Raw genomic sequence first — 26,702 nt, 5'->3', positions numbered from 1 at the left:
ATTTTCCAGTCGCGACTTTGCTTTTGGACTTGCTCGTTGTTTTGACACGAATTCGAAAGTACCGCTAGGTGGGGATTAGAAAATTCAACGGGTGGTTTCAGATTATTTTCTTTTTTCTTTTCTGGCTGGTGCGCTAGTTAGTCGAGTGCATGTTCTACCGTAGAGCCTTAAGATGCACGAATTATCTGGCTGAAATATCAAAACTTCGTGTTTTCGGCAACGATTCTATATTCCGCGGATTTTATTATTGGAAAACTCGTTAAAAAATACAGAGGAGGTACAATAAAAGAGCGCGTTAAAGGCGCATTGAATCAGTAATGATTCAATGCGCGGAATTTTCCAGCATTGCAGAAATGAGGGGACTAACGCAATGTTTTTGTTTCACCGTTGCGATGGATAAACAGTTTGTATTTATACAAAAAAAAAACAAGGTTGAAAGAAGAGGACAAATTTTTGAATTCTCGCGACGAGTATACATTTTTCCAGAAGAATACTTTCAATGGTATAATGGCGATGTGAGCAATTTCTAAGATGTTATTCGGAATCACGTGCGGAGAACGTCAAAAGAAGCCTTTTCTCTTCTGCGGCTCGGTGGGATTCGTATAGGCTGAGTTTTCTGAAAAAGATATATAATTGCCCGTTTCACACATTCGTGCGCTAAAAATACATTCACTTTTAAATGTGTGCTCGATACTTTCAAAGCAAAGAGACTCAAGGATGAGTACTCAGAATTGAAACTCTCTAGCTGCAGCAGCGCGATGCGAGAAATGCTGCAAAACGGTTTTTTCCAAAGTTCGATCTATTCCCGCTGTGTTGCGATACCATAAGACGTTTTCAAGCTTGTACCGAATATTCCGATGTCGTGTTTACTCGACTTGTAAGACTTTTTTTATATAATAATAACGCGCTGTCAATGCTATTTCCCAAACGTAAAGTTCAAACGGTGGAAATGTTCGTTATGCTGGTAAGTTGAGCAATGCATCGGGTGTACAGAAACAAAAAGTTGTTTGCACTCCTCTAACTGTCATTTTATGCTTTTGTTTTGCAAAAGGGGATTAAACCTCGCGATGTTTTTATGCGGATAGAAAAATTTCGAAACAGTCGATCCTCCTTGCTTCTCTAGTTATAAACGAATAAAATACTTCATTCGGCCATCACTGCTTTCGGAATCGCGCACGCGCGCGAAAAAAAAATCAGTAATTATGACAAACGCATTCACTTTTACAAGCACCGCGCGCGATATCCACTTTCTATAGCACGCGCTCGCAAAGCTAGTTTCACGCGGTGTATAAACAAATTAAATTTTTTTCCAGCCGCGATCTTGATTACTCGAAAAATAAAAACGCGGACTCTAATTATTCATTAGCAGGCCGCGGAGGTTCTCATAATTGAAAACGTAGGTGCGAGAAACGGAAGGCAATTATATCCGAGCGAATATATACAATGCAGTGCTATAAGTTTTCAGGAAAATATATCCGAGGGAAGTGAAGTTTGTTTTGTTGCTGTGTGTCAAAGTGAACGAAGCCATGTTGGATCGGCGTGGTTCTATTCAAGGTTTACAGTCCGTAGGTCACGACGCGGTTATAATGTGTTGGGCGAATTTTATTTTTTAGATATAGCTTTTTTAGAACGTAGAAAAAATGAATCAGACTGAGCAATTTTATTTTCGAAGGCGAATACTACGAACGAAAGAAATATTGAAGTACACCGCAATTCTGCGTGTACTTATAGAATACAAAAATGTAAAATCATCTATATGTGAACGCGGCGCATGACCAAGGTTGGCATCCTCTCAATAGAGTCTTTTTTTCTGAAAAACAAAAGAACTGGTCCACTTTTTCGAGTCAAGGTAGAAGACCAAAGAAAAAGGCGTGGGTTAATCATGTCGAGGTTTTCATGCCTCGTATCCCCATAATCCGCTGCTCACGTACATATTCCTTAGACAATATGAAAAATAATCTATGTACACGTACACGTGTAGTTCTGCTACTACTGCATAAATACGAGTACAACCGCGTGACAGTGAAACACGCTTGACATGTTTTCGATGCAGTCCGATTTAAGTAATGCGCAAAAACGAGTGACGAAAGTTTTCGAGCGCATTGCCATCGTCGCTACGAAAAAAATATCATGTGCTCAGTATATGCAGAACAATAAACTTGAACTGCAGCTTGCGCGCGATTGCGTTAAGTATATGGAATGGCATCTGCGAGAAAAAAAACAGTCCACTCGTGAGAATGACATACGCGTGATAAGTCGATACTTGGACTAAAAAATACGGGCATGTAGTCCTGCTCGAGGATTTCATCCTAACGGAAACGTCGATTTCCAAAAGCACCATGTATATAGGAGATTTCATTATACGCGTTGGTCAATCCGGAATGTATATAGATATACGCGTTTTGCGGACCATACTCGAGCATCGCATCTGTCAACTGTCAGCGCGCGTGCGCGAAATTCATAATGTACTTTTTGCGGCGCCTCCGACGAAAGCGCGTTCATCGTATCCAGCTCCCCTCCGAAAAAAGGATCGATCCATGCAAAATCTTCCATCGCCGCTAAACGTACGCGAGAAAAAATAATAGAAGCTCATGAACATATCCAGAACGAGTTAATGTCACTTGCTTCGACGGATCTCTCCCGCAAAAGGAAGCGAAAATCGCGCTGCCGTTCTCATCCGATTTTCCTATACACACACCAGCTGCACACGAGGAGAAAAAAAATAGGATTGTTAATCCGTCGGAGGCTTTAATAGTTCATGACTCACGCGCCGCTGCAGCGGTAGCAGCAGCGCCTGACCCAGCAACTTTCTCGACCATGACTGTGGTGGGGGACTATAAGCAGCAACAGAGTCGACGGTGAAAGGTCCGCCGCTCGGCTATACACCGGCAGGTACATCGAGAGCTCTATACGCATACACACACCGTTATTGCTTGGAAAGAGAGAGAGAGAGAGAGAGAGAGAGAGAGAGAGAGAGAGAGAGAGGGAGGGAGGGAGGGAGATAGAGAGGTACTGCAGAGCCGCGAACGACGAGGCAGAGGCTCAGTAGTTCTCGAGCACTTGTGTAAAGATGAAGGAACCGTGGAAGAAGACGTGCAACGGTGAGCCCTCGATTTTTCTTGTTCTTCTTCTTCTTCTTTTATTCGAAACTCTCAGCTTGCTGTATTCATAACGCCGCGATGTCGTAACGTCTCGTCGGTATAACGAGACGATCAGTGATCCTCGGAATTTTCGAGCGCCAGACTGTGTAACCGTATTCTCTCTTTATCTTTTCGAGCAGCCTTTTGTTTCCGTTTTCGGGATTGCGTAATTTCATTCGGCAGAGCTGCTGGTGTCCGATGGACACATCGCATCTGGTTCTCGCTAGACGCTTGCCGTTGATGTGGGTTGAGAAACGATGTCGGCTTGCTCCGGCCGAGTGACGTTATAGTCGTTTAGACGCGCTGTTATTTCTCGACGGGAACGGTGTCAGCTTGTAATCTGGATTAGAATAACGTCGAACGCGCATTTACCGTACGCCGCTGTAAATTCATTCCGCGATAAAGCACTGAACGATCGTGTAATTGCCGCTGGGATCGATGCAAAACCATTTTTCCACGTTCAGAGAAGAAAATCAAGAGAAGGTAACCAAGCGTGCGCTTTATGTAACGCGTTTTTCCCAGGCGCGAAACTCTCGCGGTCTCGCTCATATTTTATTAAACTGTAACAATTACATAAATAATCCTGTCGAGCATGATTGCGATGCATCTGTAGAGACAACAATACGGCCGACGAGAAAACTTGGCAACGGCGCATATAACCGATCGGGCCTTATAGAGTGCGAGCGCGGCGAGTCCTTTTTTCGTGCAACTGATCTCACTCGAAAAAAGACGTCGACGGCTTCTTCCTCGCCTTGACATTATTCAAATAACAGACGTCAGCGCGAGTGTTTTGGAAGTGGAGTCGCACTCCGGTCCCGTTCCGCGATTTCGCAAGGAGCAGTCGCCTCTCGCGGAATTCAAAACATTCGTTTAACGCAGTTGCAAAAGCCGCTGTACTCTCGGGTGTATAAACTTCGTATACAGCCGAGAGTAGATTATCCTTGGAAAAGACGCGCGTGTGTGTGTACTTACTGCAATATTATGTAAGCCCGCAATAAATACATACGCGCCTCGTTCCCCCCTTTTCTATTCTCTCAAAGAAATTTCTTGAGAAATCTAGCTTCTCCGGATAAAAATCAGTTATATCCTCGCGAGTTATGTAAAGACGCGGGACGGCATGAATTATTATCCGCGATTTTCCTTCGTCGTCCGCGCCGAGTGATGCGAGAGTGGCGCCTTCGGAGTTATGGAAACTCGATTCGCCGAAAATTTCTCTTGTCATTATTACACACTGCATGCATCAGTCGACTGAGTTTTCTCGAGAGCGAAATTATTAGTATACGCCGACGCTTGTTTTTGCGCTACGTGCGGTCGAAGGAGAAAGTGTATCACGAATTTATACACACGATTTTTCTTATTTCAAGCGAAGCATAATTATTAGAGCATTTCAATTTAGCGAATAAAAGTTATAACCGGTTGTTCGCGCCGGCGAGAGAAGCCTCTATTATGTGTCTACGGAGAAAGCATATAAAGTAAGTTGAAAAAGTACGAAGCGCCGCCGCCGCTACACTTTACGTGCCGCGAGTTCGAAAGTTAGAACGTCGTTTGGAGAAATTTTCTAATGCACAAGAGTTCAATTGCGGAAAAAATCTTTTCAAGTTTCTCGTTCTCTCGGATTGTCGGGATTTTCCTTCGGCAATCTGGTGACTCGGTCAATTACCCGCAGAGCGAGTGTGTATGATGAGAGTATACAATGAGTATTCATTAGTCGTTATGACTTTGCTTTCCTAAAAGAAGCAAAACAATTGAAAGTAAGTTGGTTCCCTCGGAGCGCAGACCCGTGAGAATCTATCGCGCCGCGGTTATGTCTCAGATGATCACACCACGACATTCCTTTTGTTTTTTTTCTGCATGTTCGCAGGCAAGGTAATAATCACCTTGAACGACGAGAAAACCACACCTACAGAGGTCGAGGTGCCAGTGGATCTCAACTGGACCAACCGCAGCGAGAAGAAATGCTCGGCCAACAAAGCCGTCCTCCTCGTGGGCGTCGTTCTCGTCCTGGGTCTGACAATCGTCACCCTCTTTAAGGTCCAGAACCTCGTCTACTCGACGAGCTACATCAATTGGCGCATGCAAGAGCTCGAGTCAGCTGTCAGCGACAGCACCGACGATGTCAAGCTCATCAAGTACAAACTGTCGCTGGAAGACAGAGAGGAACTCGCCTCGGCGAAGGCTGAGCCTCTGATCGCTTCGGTGAATTCGAAGAACGCGGAGATCGACAGCCAGGATCTGAAGCTTTCCGAATCGCAGAACCAGAATCGCAAGCTCACGAATTCCCTGAACGCGGAACCCGAGACCAAGAACTCCAAGGAGGCTGAGGTGCTCAGCTCCGGAAAGAATCTCGAGATTCTGACTCCCAAGGAAAATACCCCGGAGAACAAGAACAACAAAGACGCGGAATCAACCGAGTTGAACGACGGCCGGGACCACCCGAACCCATCTGATCCCGAGGAGTGGATCAAGCCTCTGGTCGAGACTTTCGACATCTTCGGCAACCAGCCCATCGAGGACCACTTCATCCACAACGTGCTGATGAAGCTCCTCATGCCCGAGAACAACTTCGAGGTGCTCGAGTTCAACAAGATGCAGGAAGCCAACGGAAATGGCGCCCAGGAGCCCGAGGGCCCTAAAATCATCTTCAACCCGATGCTGCGCAACAAGGAGAGGCTCAACAAACCACTGCCCTTGCCCATCGAGAGCATCCTGATGAAGACCCTGCTGCCTCCGGTCAGCAACTTCAAGGTCTTCCACTTCAATGAGAAGCCCGAGCAGCAGCAGCAGCAGCAACAGCAGGTCAATATGGAGGAGGAGATGTCGCCCAAGATGACCTTCCAGAACATGAAGATCAGGCAGATGCTGCCCCCCATCGAGGGTATCATGAAGTCTCTGATGCCTCCAAACAACATGAAGATCTTCCACTTTAATGACAGGCAACAGCAGCAACCACAAGAGCAGAGCGCCGAGGAGGACATGCCAAAGATTACAATCCAGAGCATTAAGCTGAAACTCCTCCCTCTGCCCCCGCAAGAGGACTTCAGCGGCAGACGCGACTCGCCAGCCACCAACCTCAACATCAACCCCAACTTCCACGTGATCAGGTTGAATGAATCCCCGGAACCCAGCCAGGAGGTTGAGGCACCCAAGATGCCCATGCCCATCTCGAGCTTCAACCCCTTCCCCATCCCGCTCCAGGAGATCCTCTCGAAGACCATCCTGCCGGCTACCAAGCACATCGAGATCGTCCCTCTGAGGGAGAGGATAGAGGATGACCAACAAGCTCAGCAAAAACCCCAGGACGACATGGACCAACAGGACAGGTTCAACCCTCTGCCGATCCCCATCCAGGATATCGTGATGAAGATGTTGATGCCGCCCCCACCAAACTCTGAGTCCCAACACTACGGCAACCCCGAACCTCAGGACAATCAGGCCAACAACAACAGCCCGGACGTTGAGATCACCAAGGTCCCGGTGCGCACCATGAAGATCCAGCCCTTCCACCAGCTGCCCATCCCGGAGGCGCTCATGAAGTCCATGCTTCCCGTCACCAGCTACGGCGAGCCCATCAACATGAGCGAGCAGCACGAGGACATGACCCCGCCTCAACCTCAACCTCAGCAACAGGAACAGCAGCAGGTCTCACAGCAGTCTGAACAGCAGGATCAGGATGCGCCGAGAGCGATGGCGCGCAGCACGAAGCTCAACCCCGTGGACGTACCCTGGGACATGGCTCCACCGCCGCAGTACCCCAGCGAGCCTGCCCAGAACTAAATTGAGCGCGAATTCAACTTCTTTTCCGACGAAATTACGGGTGATCGATTGAAGCATTTTTCTTATCTCTTTTCTCCAATATTGGCAATGTATATCGATAATTCGAAGGCTAGAGCCGAGGCAAATAAAGGGAGCATGAAAATTTTCTACTAGTACGTCCTATCATGATTGATATACGTATGTTATATAAGTCTACGTAAGTTTGGCGAAAAAAAGGTATATGATGGAAAATATGCGATTTGAAAATTGTGATATATATACTACATTAGTTCTTAATTTAAAAAATCGACTAAGAAATTGTATTACGAGAGCGGGAGTATGGGCCTTCGACGACTGCCAAGTAAACTCCGAGCAATCTATCGTTCTCGACTTTTCAAAATTTTTGTTCTCCTCATACGCAATACGCAGTCGTCGAAAAAGCCGTAAACGCAACAGCAAGTACACCTCGGCGTCGCGTCTCTCTCTCTCTTATTTTTTTCTCTCTATTCTTCTGTTCAAAACAATGCCGACATCGGCGGTGAAAGTTCTCCGCCTCATCTTCGCGCTCAGAAAACTTTCGCGGGTCGAAGGCAACAGACGTTTTCGCGTAGCATCTGCAACAGCGTGTGTGTACATGCATGTGTACACTTGTATCTATATATCGATCGGAAGGATCGTGAGCAATTTCCAAGCGCGCGCGAGAGAGAGACAGAGAAAAGGAAAGAAGGCGGAGAAAGTCGTCGGCGAAAGGCGGCGTCGCGTTTTCCGAGATCAACGAACACACAAAAACCGTCGGATGGCAATAGGAAACTACCAGATTACGTGATCATTTCGCGCTTACACTGCATTATACTCCGCGTCCGTTTCGTCACTCATGCGCGAGGTTGTTAACGTGTATACGCGGGAAGAGATGCGAGAGGAAGAGAAAGAGAAAGAGAGAGAGAGAGAGAGAGAGAGAGAGAGAGCGAGAGAGAGAGAACCGACGCCACTTTGTGTACCGAGCCTTGGAAATAATTATACCGATGCACGTATTATACGCTCCGCGGTTCCATTCCAAAAAAAAAACACGTCGACCAGGCGTCATTCTCTTCCTATTTATGTACCGGAAAAAAAGTGGAGCTCATTGTTACCAAAAGCCGAAGATTGCGAAATTCCTTTGGACGAGTGATATATACCTGTTATATGCGCAGAGATTTTATTTCGTGTTTATTTATTTTTTTTTTCAACCATGTGTAAAATTTCTCTGGACAAAGCTTTGTGAAAATCTCGTTAATAAAGTGCATGTTCGATCTAAAGAGTTTTTGTATACTGTGTATTTTTTACTCACGATAATATAGCTTACATCCACTTAGTGCATAGAAACCGCGAGAAACTTTTTTGATAATTATACACACGTTCCGGCGTAGTCAGAAACGCGGGAATCGTTAAATTATGATAATCACGTCGTTAAGTCCGCATAATGACTCACGAAATCATACTAATTTCTATCCCCGATTCTTTGGAAACGAAAAAAACCTCTTGTACGCATGCGGTGTACGATTGTTACTGTCTGCGATTTCGAGATTTTAACTTACTGCTACTTTTGTAACCACGAATCCTTTTCTATACATACGTTCTCATCAGATGTAAAGCAAGAACCGAATAAAATTACTTTAAACAAACTATCACAAGATCTCGCAAATATGCCTCTCCCGCACGAATCGATCATTCTCGCACGTACGCATTCCCTCTCGCGCGACCGGAGATAAGTCATGCGCGTCGGATAGCGCACGCATCGTTAATCCGCGCGATTTTTTTCCGATCTTCGTGCAATGTTTCTCTTTTTTTCTATCTCTTGTTATAAACTTGAACTATCGCTCGGGATCTGAGAAGAGATTTCAACGGCGCTGCCGTGAAAAGAAACAGTTTTTTGCGGTCCGCTGTTGGGAAACGACGTCGAGGGACGACGAATCTTGAGCGCGATGCCGAGTAAAATCATTATTTTTTACTCTTCATATTCTTGCGCCAGGTTTTCGACATTTTTGAGCGGCGCTTAATTAGCCGGAAAGCTTGTGTTTTGTGAATTAGACGTTGACAAACTGTTTGGGTTTTAGTGTTTTTTTTTAAAGAAGCCGCTTGGTGCGTCTGAGAGCCTAAGAGTTTAATCTGCATTTACAAACATGGCTAGGCGTGGATTCAGAAAACTTGAAGCAATACTAAAATTAGAAGTCTTCTTTGCGTCCTTGGAATTTTTAAGTATCATTTGTTTTTAATGCACACGTGAGGGAACGAATGTCGGAGCGCAGGCTTAGTCATTATAAAGCATACATACGTAGAGTCAAGTCGTAGCTTAATGACCGTTTCAGTAGCGCCTGTGTATGCATTTTTTTCTATTCTTGGTTCAAACATTCTTTCTTCAAGCATTCGTGAGTATGTACGTGCTTTTAAAAGTTTCGAAACGCTTTGAGTTTTTTGAAACTGAAACCAATGTAAATGACGCAACATTTTACCATTTAGTACGTACGCGTTCATTTCATCAATAAATAGGTCAAATCTCTCAACATGCACGAGCATTTGTAACATAACAGCAAAACCATCTCCTTATACGAAAATCTAACCAATCTCCATAAATCATGCGTCTTTAGTGTGCGAATCTACATCCATCTCTGTTCCACACCCCAGGCAAAGTCATCCTCTGTGTCCTGGTGCTCTCCAGTCTGACACCCTTCGTCATCTCCGAATACAGCTCCGACGAGGATTTTCCGACCGAAACTCCCTCGCCGATCCCATTACTCAACCCTCGCGGCTTCGTTAACTGTGGACACGCCCAGAGGCAGCTGACGGTGGACAGTTCGCTGTTCAATCTCGGCACTGTTTTGGACAAGTGCTGGCACCATGGCGTCACTCTCGATGAGATTGAATCCGGTCTTAAGTCCGTACCCGAACGCGAGGATATCGAGAATTACGAATACGCCGATCTGTATCTCCTTTGCGAGGATGTCTTCACTGGAAATACCAGCAAATTGACCAGCAGTCTAGTCAGAGACTATATGGAGTGCCAGAGTGCTGGGGCTTTGCAGTTCGAGGTGATGGGCTACGTGGAGAGACGCTTCGCTGAAATCATCGAGGTCTTTACCATAGGTAGGTGATGAATCATTTTTCAATCGCTTTTATCAATTAAATAATATGGCTTTCTCTAAGTGAAAGTTACTTTATGAAAATTTGGAAAGGTGGTCTTTTTACATAAAGACATCGCATTACCCGGTATTATGCGATTACGAGCGAGTGGTCTTATTTTGAAAAATTGAGACGATGCGTAAAAGCGCAGCGAGCTCGAAAAATAAAAGAGAACTCGAATAACCGGATATCGAGTTAAGTATAAGAATTGAGGTACAGTGTAGAGAAGCACCGCGCAATTTCAAGCTGTTCAATTATTTACTCTGCGGCATGTCAAACAAGCTGTTCTTTCTATAGCGGTTGCGTAAGCTTCGACTGTCGTGTAAGCTCAGAAAAAAAAAACATACACTCGCGCGGCGATTGTTCTCTGTTTATTGAACCCTATTACATTGCACTAATTGTCTCGCGTAACTGTGACGTCACGGTTGGAGGTGAATAGCACCGCATATTTACATTGTGTCAAATGGCGATTTAGGCAATCAATCGCTGCGGATCGACGAATCGACGCTGGTGCCATGTCGCAATGCCTCGAAACGCATAGTTATGCTCTGTCGCGAGTACGGCATCAGCGAGGACCAGTGGAGACGAGGCTTCCTGCGCTACTACTACAGCGACAAATGGGTAGTGGAAGAGGATCTTCTGGATCTGAGTATCACGTGCGATCAGATTTTCAAGGCAAGGCTGGAAGAGGAGGTGTTCGAGGATCCGGTGGACATGTTTGTCAGGTGTCAAAACACCATGGGGATACCCCAAGATACGAGGGATTCTTTCGAGAAGAGAAACGCCGAGAAGCTGAAGGAAATCAGAGGTATGCATATTACAGCTCGAAATAATGTTCACAATTTGAACGCATCGCTGTCACGTAGACATTTTCAAAGATAAGATTAATAAACAAAAACAACGCATAAAACTCTGCTACAAAGAGCCTGCGATAAAACAGTTCACACATTTCTCGAGGACTGATATTACAAAGAAAGACATTATCGTTTCAGAATTCGACGTCCAAGGACTCGACCTACGTAGCTACGTGAGCTGCCGACACCTGCAGCCCATAAAACTCCGCAATGGTTTGGTGAGCGTGTCCTGGTACGCCTACGAAAAATGCAAAACGATCGGAGTCAGCTACGCTGAGCTGCAAGCCGGTATCGAGGCGAGAATCGATGACGAGGAGATTTACAAGGAGAGAGACATGAACGAATTGTACGTCAATTGCGAGACTGTGTTTAACGACGAGCTCTACAGCTTCAGTACTGCGCTGTCGCAGGATTACGAAGCTTGCAAGGCGGCTGGACGGATCAGCAGCAAGACGAGAAAGATCATTCAGAAGAAATTCCAGAAGATGTTCAAGATTTTCGAAAGTGAGTCGTTGTTTTTTTTAAATTATGAAAATAATCCATAGCGACTAATGGACAGTTTTTCGAAAGATAAGAACTAAGAATAATTTTGTTATTTCTTATTTTATTTTAACAAAACGTTGTCCAAAGCTGCACGAAGGCATCTATATTGACACGGAAATTCGCTTAAAAATATAACAGCCAGATATTTCCAGAACAATAAAAGTGGTGTCACGGAGAGCGCCGCTATATGTATAATGAATAACACCTTGCAACTATGTGCTTTTCGAGTTTTATTTGATGTTCGGTGTCTGGAATAGAATTTTAAGAGTATGTAAAACAGGGTATTTCAATAGGATAGAACGGAAACTCCGTCTGGCTTTCAGCTACACACAAAACTATTTTATATTCTACTTCTCATACAAAACGCGCAACTATAGTATACGGCAAATTTCAACAATATTTATTTTTGATAAACACACTTTAGAATCTATTTCGAAACAGAAAAAATAATCCCAGCAAACATAGTCCATTGTTAATTCCTGCTTTTCTTTACACAGCAAAAAAACCGCAGCTTTCAAAGAACACAGACCTAGTATCGCACCTCGTCCGCTGCACCAACTTTCCAGACAGATTGGTCGAGCTTTGTCGTCGGCGTGGCTCGACTTTGGCCCAAGAACTACGTGGATTCGGAAGTCTGGCACGTGTCCTCGGCGATCGTTGGCTCAACACCGAACCACTCGAGCGCCTCTACGTCCGCTGCGACGATCTCTTCGACGATCACAAGAAATACGTGAAGGAAGTTCCAGTCGACCAGTACATGCAATGCAGATGGGTCGACGAAGTCAGCGAAGAGACGAAGAAGTTCATCGACAAGAGAATCTCCAAGCTGTACGTGAACAAGCACAAATGGAACGGCACGAGGTATAAGGGTGACTCCGATGTCGAGATCTCATCCGTTATTCTCTTCGACGAGGATGGCAACAGCGATGTTCCTATTACACTGACGTAATAATGTACTCGAAGAGATGTATGCCTTAAATTATATCGACATTGTAGAATTGTTCATAATTGTAAGAAGCTTCGCTGTAAAGCGGTTGTCAGCGATGAAAATTTTATTCTAGTGTAGAGAACGAAAAAGTACGTAGACCAAAATGTTAATTTGAAAAGAAGGGATAAACCCATCGCCCGAAACTATGGTCCATAGAATTTAAAGTAGCAGATCGGGAGGGATCGAAGCCATTTAAAATCCAGCGAACATCCCGGTATCAGTGAAAATTTGAATTTAAAAATTACTTCACTTTCCAAAGTGCGCCTCGTGCGCTGAATTATTCAATCTGTGAAATTTAGAGTGCGACTAACGATTTACGACTGTCTGCGATTGGATCCAATGGGGAGAATTATCATTTCCTTTTCGAGCGATATGTAATCGCGGATCACTGCAGATGAATCATTCATGGCTATGGTGGTCTGCAGGTGACTTCTGAAAATAGATGTACATGAGTTGTATAGGAAAATAATCATGTACGTGTATACACATCAGGTGGATGTGAAATACTCAAGGCATTCATAGTCATTGTTGAAGTGTGGTAATTACGTGGTCAGCTGGTGTAAATGACCTCGTATACTTTAGGAATCAGGAAGGCCGACCGGTATGTTTTACCATAACGTGTATGCGGACAATAGAGCCACATGGCCGTATTATTTTTAATTATATCTTACATGTATTATTATTTTATAATTAATGATTTATCCTGATGAACGTTTATATATTATAAGAACGCAACTTCATCGAATAATTTCGCATTTTCTATTACTTTCGATTCTAATAGAAATTAATGTATGTTACAATACAAGAACAACGCAGTTATAATCGCGATTTCAATACGTTTTCGCGTTACACCAATCAATAAAGTTTCTACGCGCGCAAGAAGGTTCCTGGCTAACAGCGCCTCAAGGCCACGGCGCCAAAAAAGCCGGCGATCTATTCCATAAAAAACCTGAGCACAACAAAAACAGGATGCCAGAACCAGTCCATATAATATGCTATAGCGAAGCTCATTTTCTAATCCCTCGGCCACGCACACATCTCCACAAAACAAACGCGCCGAAACACCATCATAATGTTCCTCCTCGCTTATATAACAGATGCTCTCGTCTCCAGCTCGAAAAGAAGGGAAGTCGGGACGAAGAAAAAGCGGCTCGACGTCGAATGATTACATAGTCGAAAAGCGTATGGAAAGAAAGAAGAGAAAAAAAATCTCTGCGCGCGGATCCGGATGACGCAGTTCTCGCGTCGCAGCCGACGCCGGAATTCCCCCGCGAAGCGCCGAGTTCTCACGTACGCTCACGTGTCCGCGACAATGCGAATCGAAGAGAAGATTATTCGCGATGGTATAGAAAGAGAGGGAAAGATCGAGACATGTCACGGCCGTGCCGGAGATATATAAGTTCTCGGCGTGTGTTTACGGCGATTCGCAGGTGATGCTGAATTCGAAATGATCGATGAGCACCGGCAAGTATGTGGAAGTAGCCAACAGGTGCAAAGAAGCTGTATATATATATATATATATATATATATATATATATATATATATATATATATATATATAGCTGTATATAGCTGCAGGTTTTGTAGGCTGATGATGTTCGATAATGTGTTCGAAAGCTTTTGGCTGTTACGAATTTTTTATTGAAAAATAGCCAAGGACTTTCTTTGAAAACAGGCACTAAAATGAAGAATAATACAAAGCCAAGAAAATCTACATAACAACGAATACACAGAGGTGTCTGAAAAGATAATAGAAAACAAACTGTCAACACAAGGAGCTCGCTCAAGATACTCCGAAAAATACCGACGGAACTGCATTATCTCGCAGGTAGATATCAACAACCGCAACAGCTCGGTGTCGTCGCTCGTCGTATCTTATTACGCGGTGATTTACTATATATTTGCAAAGCATATCATTAAACGATAAAAAATTAGAATCGGTAGCGTTGCCGTTTTCTATTATATACGCCTCAGTGTTTAACATTCTGCTACGGCTGTAGTTATGTACGAACTTCAAGAGTTTGAAATGACAATCAAAGAAAAAGGAAAGAAACGAGGTAATTTTAAAATACTTGCGTAAATATTGTTATCAATCATGCGAACAAAGGCGCAGATATTCTCGAGTATCGTGAACAAATACGAGGACTATCATCGTAGTTTCTTATATTGTATTATCAACGCCGAACGTGAAACAGTACGTTTATTAATTCAAAATCGGTACTGCCTTGCAATACAAAGTGTAAAAATAGCGACCGATTCCTCGTTCGTCCCGTAAGGAATCATTAACGATATCATTCTCAGAATATAAATGATGATCGATTTGAGTAACACGCGGTTCGTTTTACGCTCCTCTAATAGCAGAGCAGCTCGCTTTTATCGCGGTTTCCAAAATTACATACGCCGCCTTTGCGTAAGTCCAGGAAATGCAGAAATTAGGAAGTCTCGTACACACGGGCGGCGGCAATAAAAAATTCGCGCGCGGGAGTTTGTTCACGTGTATTTTTATCCATAAGCCGGGGGGCACTTCACTGGCCACTCCAAGTCGGCGCTTTATTTTCGGTAGTTTATCTTACATTTTTACGCCCGGCGCGTTTTTTCGAACGAATACAGAGAGAATCAGCGCGATGATAAATAATGTATCGCCGAAGAATTACAACAACAGTTATTGCAGGAATGCACGACAAGCGAAGATAATATATTCTTGAGGAAAAGTTTTGTGTCTCTTCTACCTGGCTTAGAATAGAATGAATCTTGGCCTCTGAAAAAGACTGATAGTGTGAAGCATCGAAATCTCGCACACAGTGGCCATTGTCGGATTTTTTTTTTTTTTTTTTTGCTACCTCGGATTAATGAGGATCCCGCACTGATGCGCTATGTATTATTTATCACATTCCGATTCACATTAACATCGCAATCGAATGCGCGAATATATTCGTGGACGCTATACGAGTGTGTTAATTTTCAAAACAAACACTAGCAACAATCGACTGTCATAACTCCATAATATGTACGTTAGAAAAACAATTGAAGATTAACTTCTGACTTTGATTCTCGCATTAATCGTCTATAATTACGCACACTATGCACTCTATTATCGCAATTCTATTTACGTCTTGGACGCGATACGACGACCAATGCACGGTTATGCATGACATTTGCTCTGTATCGAGTGGAAGCAGTTATCGCGGCACACAACAATCGCAGCCTCGATTTCTCCGCAGAAGCATTTGCATATAATTGTGTACATCGGGTATACGGCTAATGTCGCATTATTCGGAACAAAATGTTCTCGAGAGGGACTGCTCATTACGACGAGAAATGCAATGAAAATCGACGTGCGCGACACGAGTCGAATTAATGAGGGCATTCTTTTCAAATTTATGCACATTGCGTAGTTTTCGTAATTGAATTGCGCTAGTTCCGTTGCGATACGTTGCATTGTTGACAGGGAATACTTGGCTGTATTCAGTTTCTGGAACTTGTATTCTTCAAAACTTCACTTTATACATACTGGAACCCCAACTCACTTGCAGTGATTGTTTGGTGCGTTAAATGATTTTCTGAATCAACAGGATTTTGTGAAAGTTCAAGACCTTGGTTAATAACTTGCATGCAGTTCACAAGCCATACACTAAATAGCAACATAAATTTTGATTTATACAATAAAGATCTAAAAAAGGTTAACCACTTCCACTTCCAGGATCGATAAGACAAGCTCTGGAGGACGGCCGCTTACGTCCCATTCCCTTTCAGCTGCCGAAAATGGTCGAACGAAAACGTCAGAGCGGTGACCAGTGCAGCACTGCGACGAAAGTCATCCTGTCCTTGATCGTCCTCAGTTTGATTGCGATGCTCTTATACGTGATCTGGAAGATCCGTGTGATTGAGGAGCCGTCGGAGACCAGTGACTACGACTACCGCATGATCGGCGAAGGTGAAATCAACGACAACGATGCGAACGATAACAATGTTGATAAAACGTGAGAAAGTGAGCGCAAGTGCGATAAAGTTTGAACAATAAGTGACCACAGTGCAGCGCACCAATTGGAGTTGGTAAAAGTATAGTTTTTAAGTACTGTAAAATATATGCTCGCATTTAAAAATGTAACTTATCATCAATGATACCTAGAATAATTCAAAGTTTCGACCACCAGATCGTTTTCATAGTACAAATAAATTATTGATAGTGAACAGTGAAGTAGGTCCGTAAAGTATGATTTTATCCATCGCCGTAAATTTAATTTAAAATGTTGATTAATTACTCAACGCGTATTTTAACTTGTGTCTTTAATAAACGCTGCGATAAAGGGAATTTATTGTGTCGTAGATAAACATCGCATTTCGATCGATGCGTTTGTTACATAAGAATAGAAATGGAATGAATTGATGCACAAATGTAGTAATAATGTAACAATTTCTCATTGACTATGTCTCAATTTAACTATCTACAAGCAAGAAATCGTCTATAAACTACGAAATATTAGACCATTAATTGGATATTAGGAAGTATTGATAATGTTCAGTCATAATTATCATAAATGAAGACGCAAAATAAACCCACAAATAAACAACAAGAACGAAAACTCTTTTATCGCTACTAAATCTACACAAATAAGGAAATTAACGTAAGCAGTTGGTAAAAGTAAAATTACGAAACATTATTTAATAATAAAAACTCGATGCGCATTAGAATCAAGTACACATGCGTACTATCACGCGTAAAAATATAGTGCAAGTGAACTGCGTGAGAGTTGATCGAGGAGAAGCTGGAGACCACTAGTACGTTCGTATATTTCTTACACGAGTACCGAGAAGCTGTCCAGCTGATAACGCGAGAGCAGAAGATGGAAAAAAAGCCCGTAATCTTTCGTTCCGTTGTCGAGCAGTTGTCGAAGGGGAAACGCACTGGAGTCGAACTCGATAAAAGGTCAGTACAGCAACGAGATCAAAGCGAGGCGGGTTGAGCAACGATGAGCCAGTGCCAAAAGATCTGTGATTGTAAGTTGCGACTATAATATTTTGTTTTCTACGGCTTTAGACTTAAATTTTTACCGAGTTTATAACGTAGTACTGAGCAGTACCTTCGCTTGATAACGTGAGATGTTGAGATGTTTAGGGAACTGAGAAATTTATTTTGGCTATTGGACGTATTAGCCGACAGTGCGGATTTTTCCATTGTACATATAAACTTTACTTCACAACGTAAAATTTTATAACACACTCCACCCACTTACAGGCGAGGTATATGACAACATGGGCGATCATCGTGCCGCCCTGATCAAGATGGAACTGCCCAAGTACGACGAAAGCTATGGTGGCACTTCCTACACCATTTGTCGAGCCATTAGATTCGTAGGTTACGTTGTGGTTCTGGTGCTTCTGTTCTATTCCCTCTGGCGCATCCATGTGATTGAGTTGACCCTCGTGGACAGTGACAGGTTTGCCAATGTGTCCAAGATCATCGCCTTAGGAAACAGCAATATTCTACATCGACGAGTAGCCAGATCGGTCAAAGGCACCAATAATCTGGTCGACCCGAACGCCTTTGAATTCGAAAAGGAAATGGCCAGAGGTGGGATGCTGACGTCGAAAAACGAAACGCCTTTGCCGCCCAAGAAGAAATTAAGGAGCAAAGAGGACTTCTATTCGTTGGTGAACGCACTGTTTGATGCCATTCAAAGGATGCACAACGATACCGAAAGGTCACACTTCGACAGGAATATGAGGGCAGTATTCCAAGCGTGGTTCCCGGTATTCGATGCACTGCTGCCCACTGATCTCACGGAGAATAACACTGAGGAGACTCGAAATACCAGATCGGTTGACAAAAGTAGCGAAGAGTTATCCGGGGAAAATAAAAATAATCAGAGAATCGCCAGGGACGTTGACAAGAGCAGCGACGAATCGTCCGAAGAGAAAAAAGATAAGCAGAGGATCACCAGGGACGCTGACAAGAGCAGCGAAGAGTCGTCCGAAGAGAAAAAAGATAAGCAGGATAAACCAAGACAAGTGAGATCACTGATGTCCACTAGTGACGAGTCATCGGAAGAACAAACGCTCGGCGAAAATGAGCAGAAAGATGTTACGACTGAGGTACCAAAGAAAGAAACGGAAAAGAAAGTAGAAAATAACAAAGGCGAACAGAAAAGCAGCGAGGAGTCATCGGAAGAAAACAATAAAAATAGAAGAAAGCGATCCTTCGATAACGATAGCGGAGAATCGGCAGAGTCGGATTCATCGGAATCTCATGAAAGTGAAAAAATGAGCCAATCACAGGCGGTGCTTGTCAAATACAACAGCATTCACCATTTTGACAAAGGTTACCTACTTGTCGGAAGGAGGCACGAGCAAATATCTTCTGAATCTTCAGAGTCTTTAGAGTCGTCAGAAGAATCTTTTATGAAGAAGAAGTACCAAAATAGATATGATCCTGGTTTCTACAAAATCGGATATCGCTTTGTGACAGGAAGACCGTATTATGTAAAGAACGATATCTCCCACAATTAACGTGATTATACTTGTAGCGTAATAATAATAATAATAATAATACCAAAGGGGCTTTACACCAATATTACTCGCAATGTGATTGTTATTTTCTATGTATGGGTTGAAATACTTTGTATACTAGTTTTTCGCGACAAATAAACGTAATAAAAGTCTTTTTTTTACAACCCACTCGATGGATCATTCCTCCATTAGGTATGACATTAAATTCAATAACCCCGTTCAGTAATAGCAGACCACCAGTGAGTTATCACTGAGATTTCCTAAAACTCATTAAATTGACCTATAAATCTGCAATTCTGCAATCATACACCCACTAAAAAAGCACCAAGAGCCTATCCCATCGAGGCCTCATACCAAAAAAGAATTTCGGAAGCTCATAGGGAGAGTCAGTCCATCGCATGCGGTGTTTTCACGGTCGATCGATAAAAGCCCGATCAGACGGAATCGAAGAGAGAAGGTTAATCGGGCCACGCCACAGTTCTTCCGGGCGCTCTGGCTCTGTGTAAATAATTGAAAGCGCTGACGGACTAATGACGTTTTAATCCCCTTACGCCTCCTGATTTTCCGCAAAGTGGTGGTCGCTCGCTGCTCGTATTCTTAAGCACACGATCAATCTGTAGGGTTATAAATAGTTGGATGCATTTTGTATGGATTTAGTTTGGGGATTAACTCAGAGGTTCAATTTATTATGCCATGCACGTGAACGAGTAAAACATGTTTTACTCTATCTGTCATACTTAGCGTATACTTGTTTACGTGAATATAAATAATGAACACCGAAACCACTAATTGGTAGGTGTTCTGTAGAATAACAATAATAATTAGTAAGATAGCTCGAAAGTTAATTAAAGACACTTGTTTAAAAATCCTCATAATTTTAAATGTTTAAATTGCTTATTGTATCGGAATTTCTCCTAACTATACGCATGCAAAAACTTCGATAAAAATTAATAATTAAAATGCTATATATTTTATTTATAAAATCAGGTTGTTTTTTTATTGTAACCCCTATATATACGTAGTTTTAAGTTCTTGTTCTATCAGTTAACTCCTTAATTTGAAATTTTGATTTTTCATACACCGGTACACAAACTGAAAACGTTATCAAATATCAGGAGATTTTGTTCTTCAAACTCGGGTGATATTCGACCAGTCGCCAGACGTGTGTAGAAATTAGTCAATATCTAATCCCACTAGCACATGCATTCTCATCGCATTCACGCTGGAACTTTCGTTTTACGTTCGATTAATTTCTCAGGGTTTCTCTCTTCTTTATTCTGGCGTCGATGGCGCTTGCCTTTAAGCTGTATGTCCAAGTTATTTTTGTCACGTTAAACCTGACATTGAATCAAGGATATTTTTTCAATTCCTTCGCGTATTCCCACCAGTGTGACCAATAAATGAAATATTCAGTCTCACGATACGAATAAATGACTTGGCTTACCACGATAGGCCGAAATATTAAAAACTAGTTCTGCTACTGTAATTACAAAATTATTCATCTTAATTATAAGTCACAAAAATAGTTACCTGCTAATATCCCCGTAACATTCAATCCTATCCGCACCAAAATTCTCAAGTCGTAAAAAGTACATCCCCGGGGCCGGAGCGCATTACCTTCAAATAAATAAATCACGACTTCCTCCTACTTTGCATACCTAACATTCATACGCTGAGTTACGCGAAACGGCGTGTACATCGCCAGTCAAGGGCACGAAACGCCACGATAGAAAAAAAAGAAAAAATTCGTGCCAGCGCTTTCGTGTCTCTCGGTAAGTACAGCCGATACGGAGCGAGAAGTCTCACTTGGTATTTTCATTTTTCATGAGCGTACGAGATGAGAAAAGTTGAAATTATTTTAGAGAATTCGCGCCGGAGGTAATTGGAATACAACTGGCGAACACGTGATATCCTGTCAGTTATAAATCAGGTTAGAGGTTGGCGTCTTAATCGTGGGGTGCAAAAAGTCTTGTTCATCGGTATGCTTGACGAAACGAAGAATAGCAAAAATTTTAGATTGGGAACCTACATCCAATGTTTAGAAATAATGCTCGTATTGACTATATGAATGTATGTAGGGGAGCGGACTATAATTTTATCCTCCGTGTTTGAGTATCCAAAGAACCGTATTGTTGAAAAAATCTATTTCCACCTCATCTTTCGATAAAAGATGATCGTCGTCGTACATATACAATCTAAATTGATGAAAATAAAAAAATGTTTAACTCATTATACATAGCTGTTTAGATGAAAAATGTAAAAAACTTACATTACGGGGACATTGTTACTGGATAAACAATAGTACCATGATTTCCCTTGGGATGGTGGAACTCTAAGGTCGTTCGATCCCAAAGCAATTAGGGTTGCTGCTTTGACTTTATCAACGTGAAGTATAGGTGAATGATTTAGCATTTTTCTAAGTGATTCAGAATAATTAAACGCATGAATAATTCCTGGTAATGTTCCCATAGCAGCGCTACCCAGTACACTGGTACACCTAAAAAATTGAATACATCTTTTTGTAACACATGTACTATTATAAATATTCTAAGTGCGTCATTTGGGACAGTTCTATTGTTATTTATTAGCGATCGACCCGAAAAATAGCAAATCATAGATATAGCATATCTAAGTCGTGTTTGCGTCAAAGCTTAAAGGCAAACAAAATTTAACCGTTTATCATTATTAGCTTAATATTTATTATTAGCATATTTTACTATTATAGATCAATTACATAATTTCATAATAGCTATACCAATCAGGGATATCAGATGTACTGAATAATGAGGCTAAATCAATAACGGGGTTCCTCATCACCACCGACTTGAACATTTCCTGTGAACACATTTATTTGTGATTTTAATTAATACAATTACTATCGGCCTTAATGTAGAATTTCATACCCGATATTGGCAACTTAGATGTGCATTTATAAATGCACCATATGTGATCCACCATATAAAGTAATTCTTCTTGGATCTAACCAAGTATATTTTATCAATGCTGTATTTATTGATGTCATGCAGTCAAGAACATCAGACTCTCCAATTCTTCCAAGAATGTACTCTATATTTTTTCCTCCCATGCCAGTAGAGCCGCGATAATTTATTAGCAAAACTCCAAACCTTAAAAACTGAGCTTTTGTATATTGTTAATTAAAAATAAGAGTTCGACTACTAGCCCGTACGCGCTTATGCAAAAAAAAATCCGAAACTCGAAAACAAACTAATAAATAACGTTACATCCATACTACAACTACCCCTCAAAATATAAATATTGATTTATTAGTTCGATGTACTTCTTTACGTACGCGAATACGAGCATTTAGTGCTTTTATAACAGTAAATACGCTGAATTTTTAAAATACCAAGACTTGCAAAAACGGCATGACTCAAATTAAATCCATTACTAGATACTAAATGAGGCCCTCCATGAACCATGACAATTAATGAGATGGATTTTTCTGGTCTATTGCGTCTTCCTAAATAAGTGAAATTGAAATTCTCTGTAAAATAGCAATTTTATATTATATGGATAATCAGCTTTACATGTATATGATATAGTAAATTCATCAAATTATTTTATCATTTCAAAACAATAGATAACTTGGCTAATAAGAGTCCTCTCGTTACACGATTAATTCTTTCTATCCAAGTATACTTACTAACAGTATCGTTATTATCGTAGATAAATTCCACATTCTCATACATGAGATTGTATTTATTGATAGTTGTGAGAGGATTTGTACAATATTTTAGAATGAGCTTTAGTATAGGACTAGATTTTGTGAAGGCTAGGTAATTTTTATTGACATCCAAAATAGTCAAACAGGTCGTGTCACAATTTTCAGCTATTTCAGTTATGAACTTCGTATCTGTATTGAACATTGAAAAACTATGTTGTATTATTATGCTAATAATTTGATATGAACTATATATTCATTTCGATTTACCTAAGTTAATCATGTACGATTTTATTATTGAGCGTTGAGGTGTACTGAAGAAAATGTATTTTGAATCCTCGCTCCAGCAGCGTTTTGGAAGTCTTAGATTGTAGAGTCCATAGAACTTTTTATTTTCTGAAATAATCACGGTGTCTTTTACTGCATCTATGAGTACAGCAGGCTATGAAATATTTCGATTTAAATTTATGAAGAAACATGTATAATATAATTTTATAAATCGCGAAAAATTGTTCAATGCAATTGCAATTTTTGCTTACAGGCCCTAAAGTATTCCATTTCAAATGCATAAGTCGTTGAACATTATTACGAGCTTGGCTAATAGTTGGCTCCAACCATACTAGATGATTTCCGTCACGACTCAACCGTGGCGATCTGCAAATCGTACTTTCAGCAGACAATTTACCTGTAAAGTCAATAAATATGACTCAGTATATTCAACTAATCATCATAGTAACAACTAAAACAAATATGAAAAAAATTCCCTTACGAAAAATATAGTCTTGTAAATGAAATATATACGATTCTCTGTTACAAGGATATCTGGGATATAGTTTATGAACAACACCTACAATGTCAACGCCGTTCGGAGCCCAAATCACTTGTCCTGGAAAATAATCATCTGGTATGGAATCGAAAGGTACTATGGTATCTTCCTTGATGTTCAATACAACGGCCACGGAACGATGTTTGCCAACTAATTGTTCACCCCAGTCAGGTTTAAAAATATACTCAGTACCCTGTATCAAATTTTTCATGGTGAACAGAAAAAGCACTATTACTATAGTTCACTATAATTAATGCAAACGTTGTACAGAAAATCTGATTGCATCTTACGCGATTTGATTCTTCTTCATACCCGCATTTTGCATGCCTGTCCTTGGAATTTTGTTCATAAAATGGTTTACCCTCTTTGAATTTCTTTTCAGCTATATAAAGCAACCGTTTGTTATCAGGTGATAATTGAAAGACGCCAAACGTAGCTATGAAATAGAAAACTTCGTTAGACAAATCGGTGCAGTTTAAAGAACATTCAAAATAATGTTTCTGTAGGAAAAGTTTGTTACATTCTGAGTAGACGTTCCCGTGAACATCGTATGCAGATAAGTCATATGATTTCATAAGATAATTGCTATCCCAAATTTCTATAAACTGTTTCAATATTCCATCATCCGTAACATCTCTTAAGATTGCTTTTATCTTACCATCATTAGATAAGACCGTTAAATTGATGTACAGCATAAAATATGCATTATTATTACGTGAAAATTATTTTGAAATTCACATTTAAATTGTTTGACTGTTACTCGGACGTTATATCTGAAGGAAAACTTTCTGCTAGTAATTCAAGTTTTATGCCATCTTTAACTGTGAGGATTATTTCTGTCGATATTAATAATGGATTTTCTAATAGTTCTTTATATAAATCCAAAATCTTATCAACCTAGAATTATTACTAGAATATTCCAAACATTGTTTTTTAAGAAGCTGTTGAATTAATTTTATTAATTGAATCTTGGGGTCTTATGAACGATTACGTACTTCTGTTTGATTGTTACACTGAGAAAAGTAGATATTAAAATTTACTACATATGCAGGAAAAATTACTATATTATATAGTAACGGACGGTTATACTTGCTTTGTATTAAATTTTACTATCTCAGATAGTAATTTCTATACTGAAATGAAATTTTTAAAAATTTAATTTTTTTTGCTGGACAATTTTAAGCGCTTATTCGAATATGATTATTAATATTGATATTTAATGTTGTTAAATGAAAGAAATTAACGAAAGAAAGAAATTTTTCTGCGGCGACTGGAATCGAACTCTGACCTCTGGAATGGGAGTCGAGCGCGCTGACCACTTAACCAAACAGTACTGTTATATACTAAATTTCAAATCTGATATATTAATCACATTTACTCATGAGTTAATATTAATAATAAATTGACAAAAATTTATAAATAATAGCAGCGAATAATATTTTATCACTTAATAATATCAGATAAACAAAAAATTATAGATTTTGGTCTCTGATTACTGCATAAATCAACTTTATAACCTCAAATTCTGGCACACGGAGAAATTCTTAAAATAATTTTTACTATATAATGTAGTAATTTCTAGTAAAAACTCATTTAAATAAAAAGGAATGTTAGCCCGATAAGAATTATCAGATCATACGCAAATATAAAATTCATCAATTTCTTATTTTTTTCAGCTTCGAAAACAAAATTCTGCGTCAATACTTTGACTATAACGTTTAACCAAGTGCGAATAATCATGCAAACTTTGTATGTAGTGTATTTAATAAAAACTTTGCACATTATTTTGTAAAATAAATAATAGCCACTAAAGAAAGAACTCGACTGAGCGCTTGCTGCGTGTATTTAATTTTTTTTTATTTAGTTGTCGAAAAAAAATATTTAAAAAAGAAGTCTACTATATAGAATCCTAAATATTGGCATATAATAAAATTTCATTTCAAAGTTTTTCGTAACTTTAGTTCGAATAACAAGACTACACGCAAACTACTTTAAGTAGCGCAATATTACAAATAAGCATGAATCGCAATTCACTTCTCTTGAGACTTCAAGAAGTCCTGTATCTATACCTTCACTCGAGAGAAAGCTATTTCATAAAATAACTCAACAGAGCGCGGGAGTCCGCCAAATCGCATGTCTCTTCATTAAATATCAATCCGCTAGCTCTGAAAGCCTGACCTCTCGAAAGCACAAACCGCCACTAAAACTTTGCAAAGTGAATCGAACGATTCGCCACGCGAGCTAAACACCCGCAATCTCGAAACTCCACCTGCCAAACAACGTTACACATACCCATATAGGTATGCCAATACACGTATATGAGATATCGAGAGAACTTTTCGTCGGCATGCAGTAATGTAGGAGTGATTAGGCTAATAACGCTCGCAAGCGAGCTTTTTCGAGAAATCGAGGTGGGTGGTTCTCTCAGCCTCGTTTTTCCCTTATCGCCGCGTCAGGCGTATTCAGGCTAATCGAATTTACTACACGTGGTGGAAAAGCGCGACGTACGTGGAAATATCGCCGCATCGTGTGCTAGGGGGTGGATTAGAATCTGAGCGAGAAAAAAAGAGGTGACGCCGCGCTTTGTTCGGGAAATCGCGTTGCGAGTAATGTGATAATAATGCGCTTCACGTATAGTCTATTTTCGACTTTGACAGAGGTTGATGGAAGAACGTGATTTATTGATGGTTTCTTTTTTCTCAACATTGGGTTCTGCTGCCGCGAGAGGGTAGTTTAATGTAACGTGTAAGATGAAATGGCACGTAAAGTTCGGAGTACTGTAATTTTCTTTAGCAGCTTTAATGTTTTTATAGTGCCTCTATACAGTGAAACGTCAATTATTGAAATAATGCAGTTTGCGTGACCTTGAAAACCATAATGATATCTTAAGCACTCGGAGCTTTACAGTAAGACTTTTGACGATCAACATTATTGTAAATCTATGTGTATACTTGTATAAATTAATAATGCTTGTCTATAAGAATAATTAATAATTATTCTTCGCAATCCAATACAAAGACACTTCGAACGAATCGAATAAACTTTGTTCCCCGTCATTTATATACTTTTTTTTATCGACCACCGAGTCACACTCATTGAACTCTCTTATTTCTTCAATCATGTGTAACACATCGTCGGGATATTTTTTCTCGCGGGCGATGTCCTCGCATTATTAACCTTCGCTATCGTCTAAGCAGATAACGCGCTTTGTGCAGAAAACTGCTGAAATAATTTGACGAGGTCGTCGCAATTT

General features: G+C 40.8%; 3 protein-coding genes and 1 pseudogene across 5 annotated transcripts; 3 read left to right on the top strand and 1 right to left on the bottom strand.

The window, feature by feature from the left end:
• The first annotated feature begins 2,961 nt into the window (after positions 1-2,961).
• On the top strand, positions 2,962-8,557 carry LOC100677823 (transcriptional regulator DEF1). The gene is made up of 2 exons (XM_003427579.4): positions 2,962-3,101; positions 5,002-8,557. The coding sequence occupies exons 1-2, from the start codon at positions 3,071-3,073 to the stop codon at positions 6,912-6,914; spliced, it is 1,944 nt and encodes a 647-aa protein (XP_003427627.1). The 5' UTR covers positions 2,962-3,070; the 3' UTR covers positions 6,915-8,557.
• A 215-nt stretch (positions 8,558-8,772) lies between these two features.
• LOC100680344 lies at positions 8,773-13,182 on the top strand. Of its 3 annotated transcripts, none has more exons than XM_003427577.5 (5): positions 8,773-8,861; positions 9,555-10,013; positions 10,525-10,857; positions 11,042-11,407; positions 11,944-13,124. In XM_003427577.5, exons 1-5 carry the CDS (start codon positions 8,855-8,857, stop codon positions 12,393-12,395), a joined length of 1,617 nt encoding a protein of 538 aa, XP_003427625.2. In that variant the 5' UTR covers positions 8,773-8,854; the 3' UTR covers positions 12,396-13,124. The 3 variants fall into 3 exon arrangements, with proteins under 3 accessions (XP_003427625.2, XP_031785039.1, XP_031785038.1); XM_031929179.2 differs by lacking the exon at positions 8,773-8,861 and adding an exon at positions 8,877-9,302; XM_031929178.2 differs by lacking the exon at positions 8,773-8,861 and adding an exon at positions 9,193-9,298 and having other exon boundaries at positions 11,944-13,182.
• An 865-nt stretch (positions 13,183-14,047) lies between these two features.
• Positions 14,048-19,109, top strand: LOC107981075 (nucleoporin NUP159-like). Its single transcript, XM_001599887.6, has 3 exons — positions 14,048-14,491; positions 16,135-17,432; positions 17,671-19,109. The coding sequence occupies exons 2-3, from the start codon at positions 17,405-17,407 to the stop codon at positions 18,939-18,941; spliced, it is 1,299 nt and encodes a 432-aa protein (XP_001599937.1). The 5' UTR covers positions 14,048-14,491; positions 16,135-17,404; the 3' UTR covers positions 18,942-19,109.
• Positions 19,110-19,937: 828 nt separating this feature from the next.
• LOC100119525 lies at positions 19,938-24,341 on the bottom strand (annotated as a pseudogene).
• Positions 24,342-26,702: the final 2,361 nt, after the last annotated feature.

This window comes from Nasonia vitripennis, chromosome 4, assembly GCF_009193385.2.
Source record: "Nasonia vitripennis strain AsymCx chromosome 4, Nvit_psr_1.1, whole genome shotgun sequence".
In the NCBI taxonomy this organism is placed as follows: Eukaryota; Metazoa; Arthropoda; class Insecta; order Hymenoptera; family Pteromalidae; genus Nasonia; species Nasonia vitripennis.
This window is presented reverse-complemented; position numbering and strand designations above follow the sequence as displayed.

Excerpts from the sequence above, each read along its gene's own strand:
- LOC100677823 (XM_003427579.4), top strand. The coding sequence starts at position 3,071 with ATGAAGGAACCGTGGAAGAAGACGTGCAACG. Across the intron at positions 3,102-5,001 it reads GTGGAAGAAGACGTGCAACG|GCAAGGTAATAATCACCTTG; the intron begins GTGAGCCCTCGA and ends GCATGTTCGCAG.
- LOC100680344 (XM_031929178.2), top strand. The coding sequence starts at position 9,226 with ATGACCGTTTCAGTAGCGCCTGTGTATGCATTTTTTTCTATTCTTGGT. Across the intron at positions 10,858-11,041 it reads GAAGCTGAAGGAAATCAGAG|AATTCGACGTCCAAGGACTC; the intron begins GTATGCATATTA and ends TTATCGTTTCAG. Across the intron at positions 11,408-11,943 it reads GATGTTCAAGATTTTCGAAA|CAAAAAAACCGCAGCTTTCA; the intron begins GTGAGTCGTTGT and ends TTCTTTACACAG.
- LOC107981075 (XM_001599887.6), top strand. The coding sequence starts at position 17,405 with ATGAGCCAGTGCCAAAAGATCTGTGATT. Across the intron at positions 17,433-17,670 it reads GTGCCAAAAGATCTGTGATT|GCGAGGTATATGACAACATG; the intron begins GTAAGTTGCGAC and ends ACCCACTTACAG.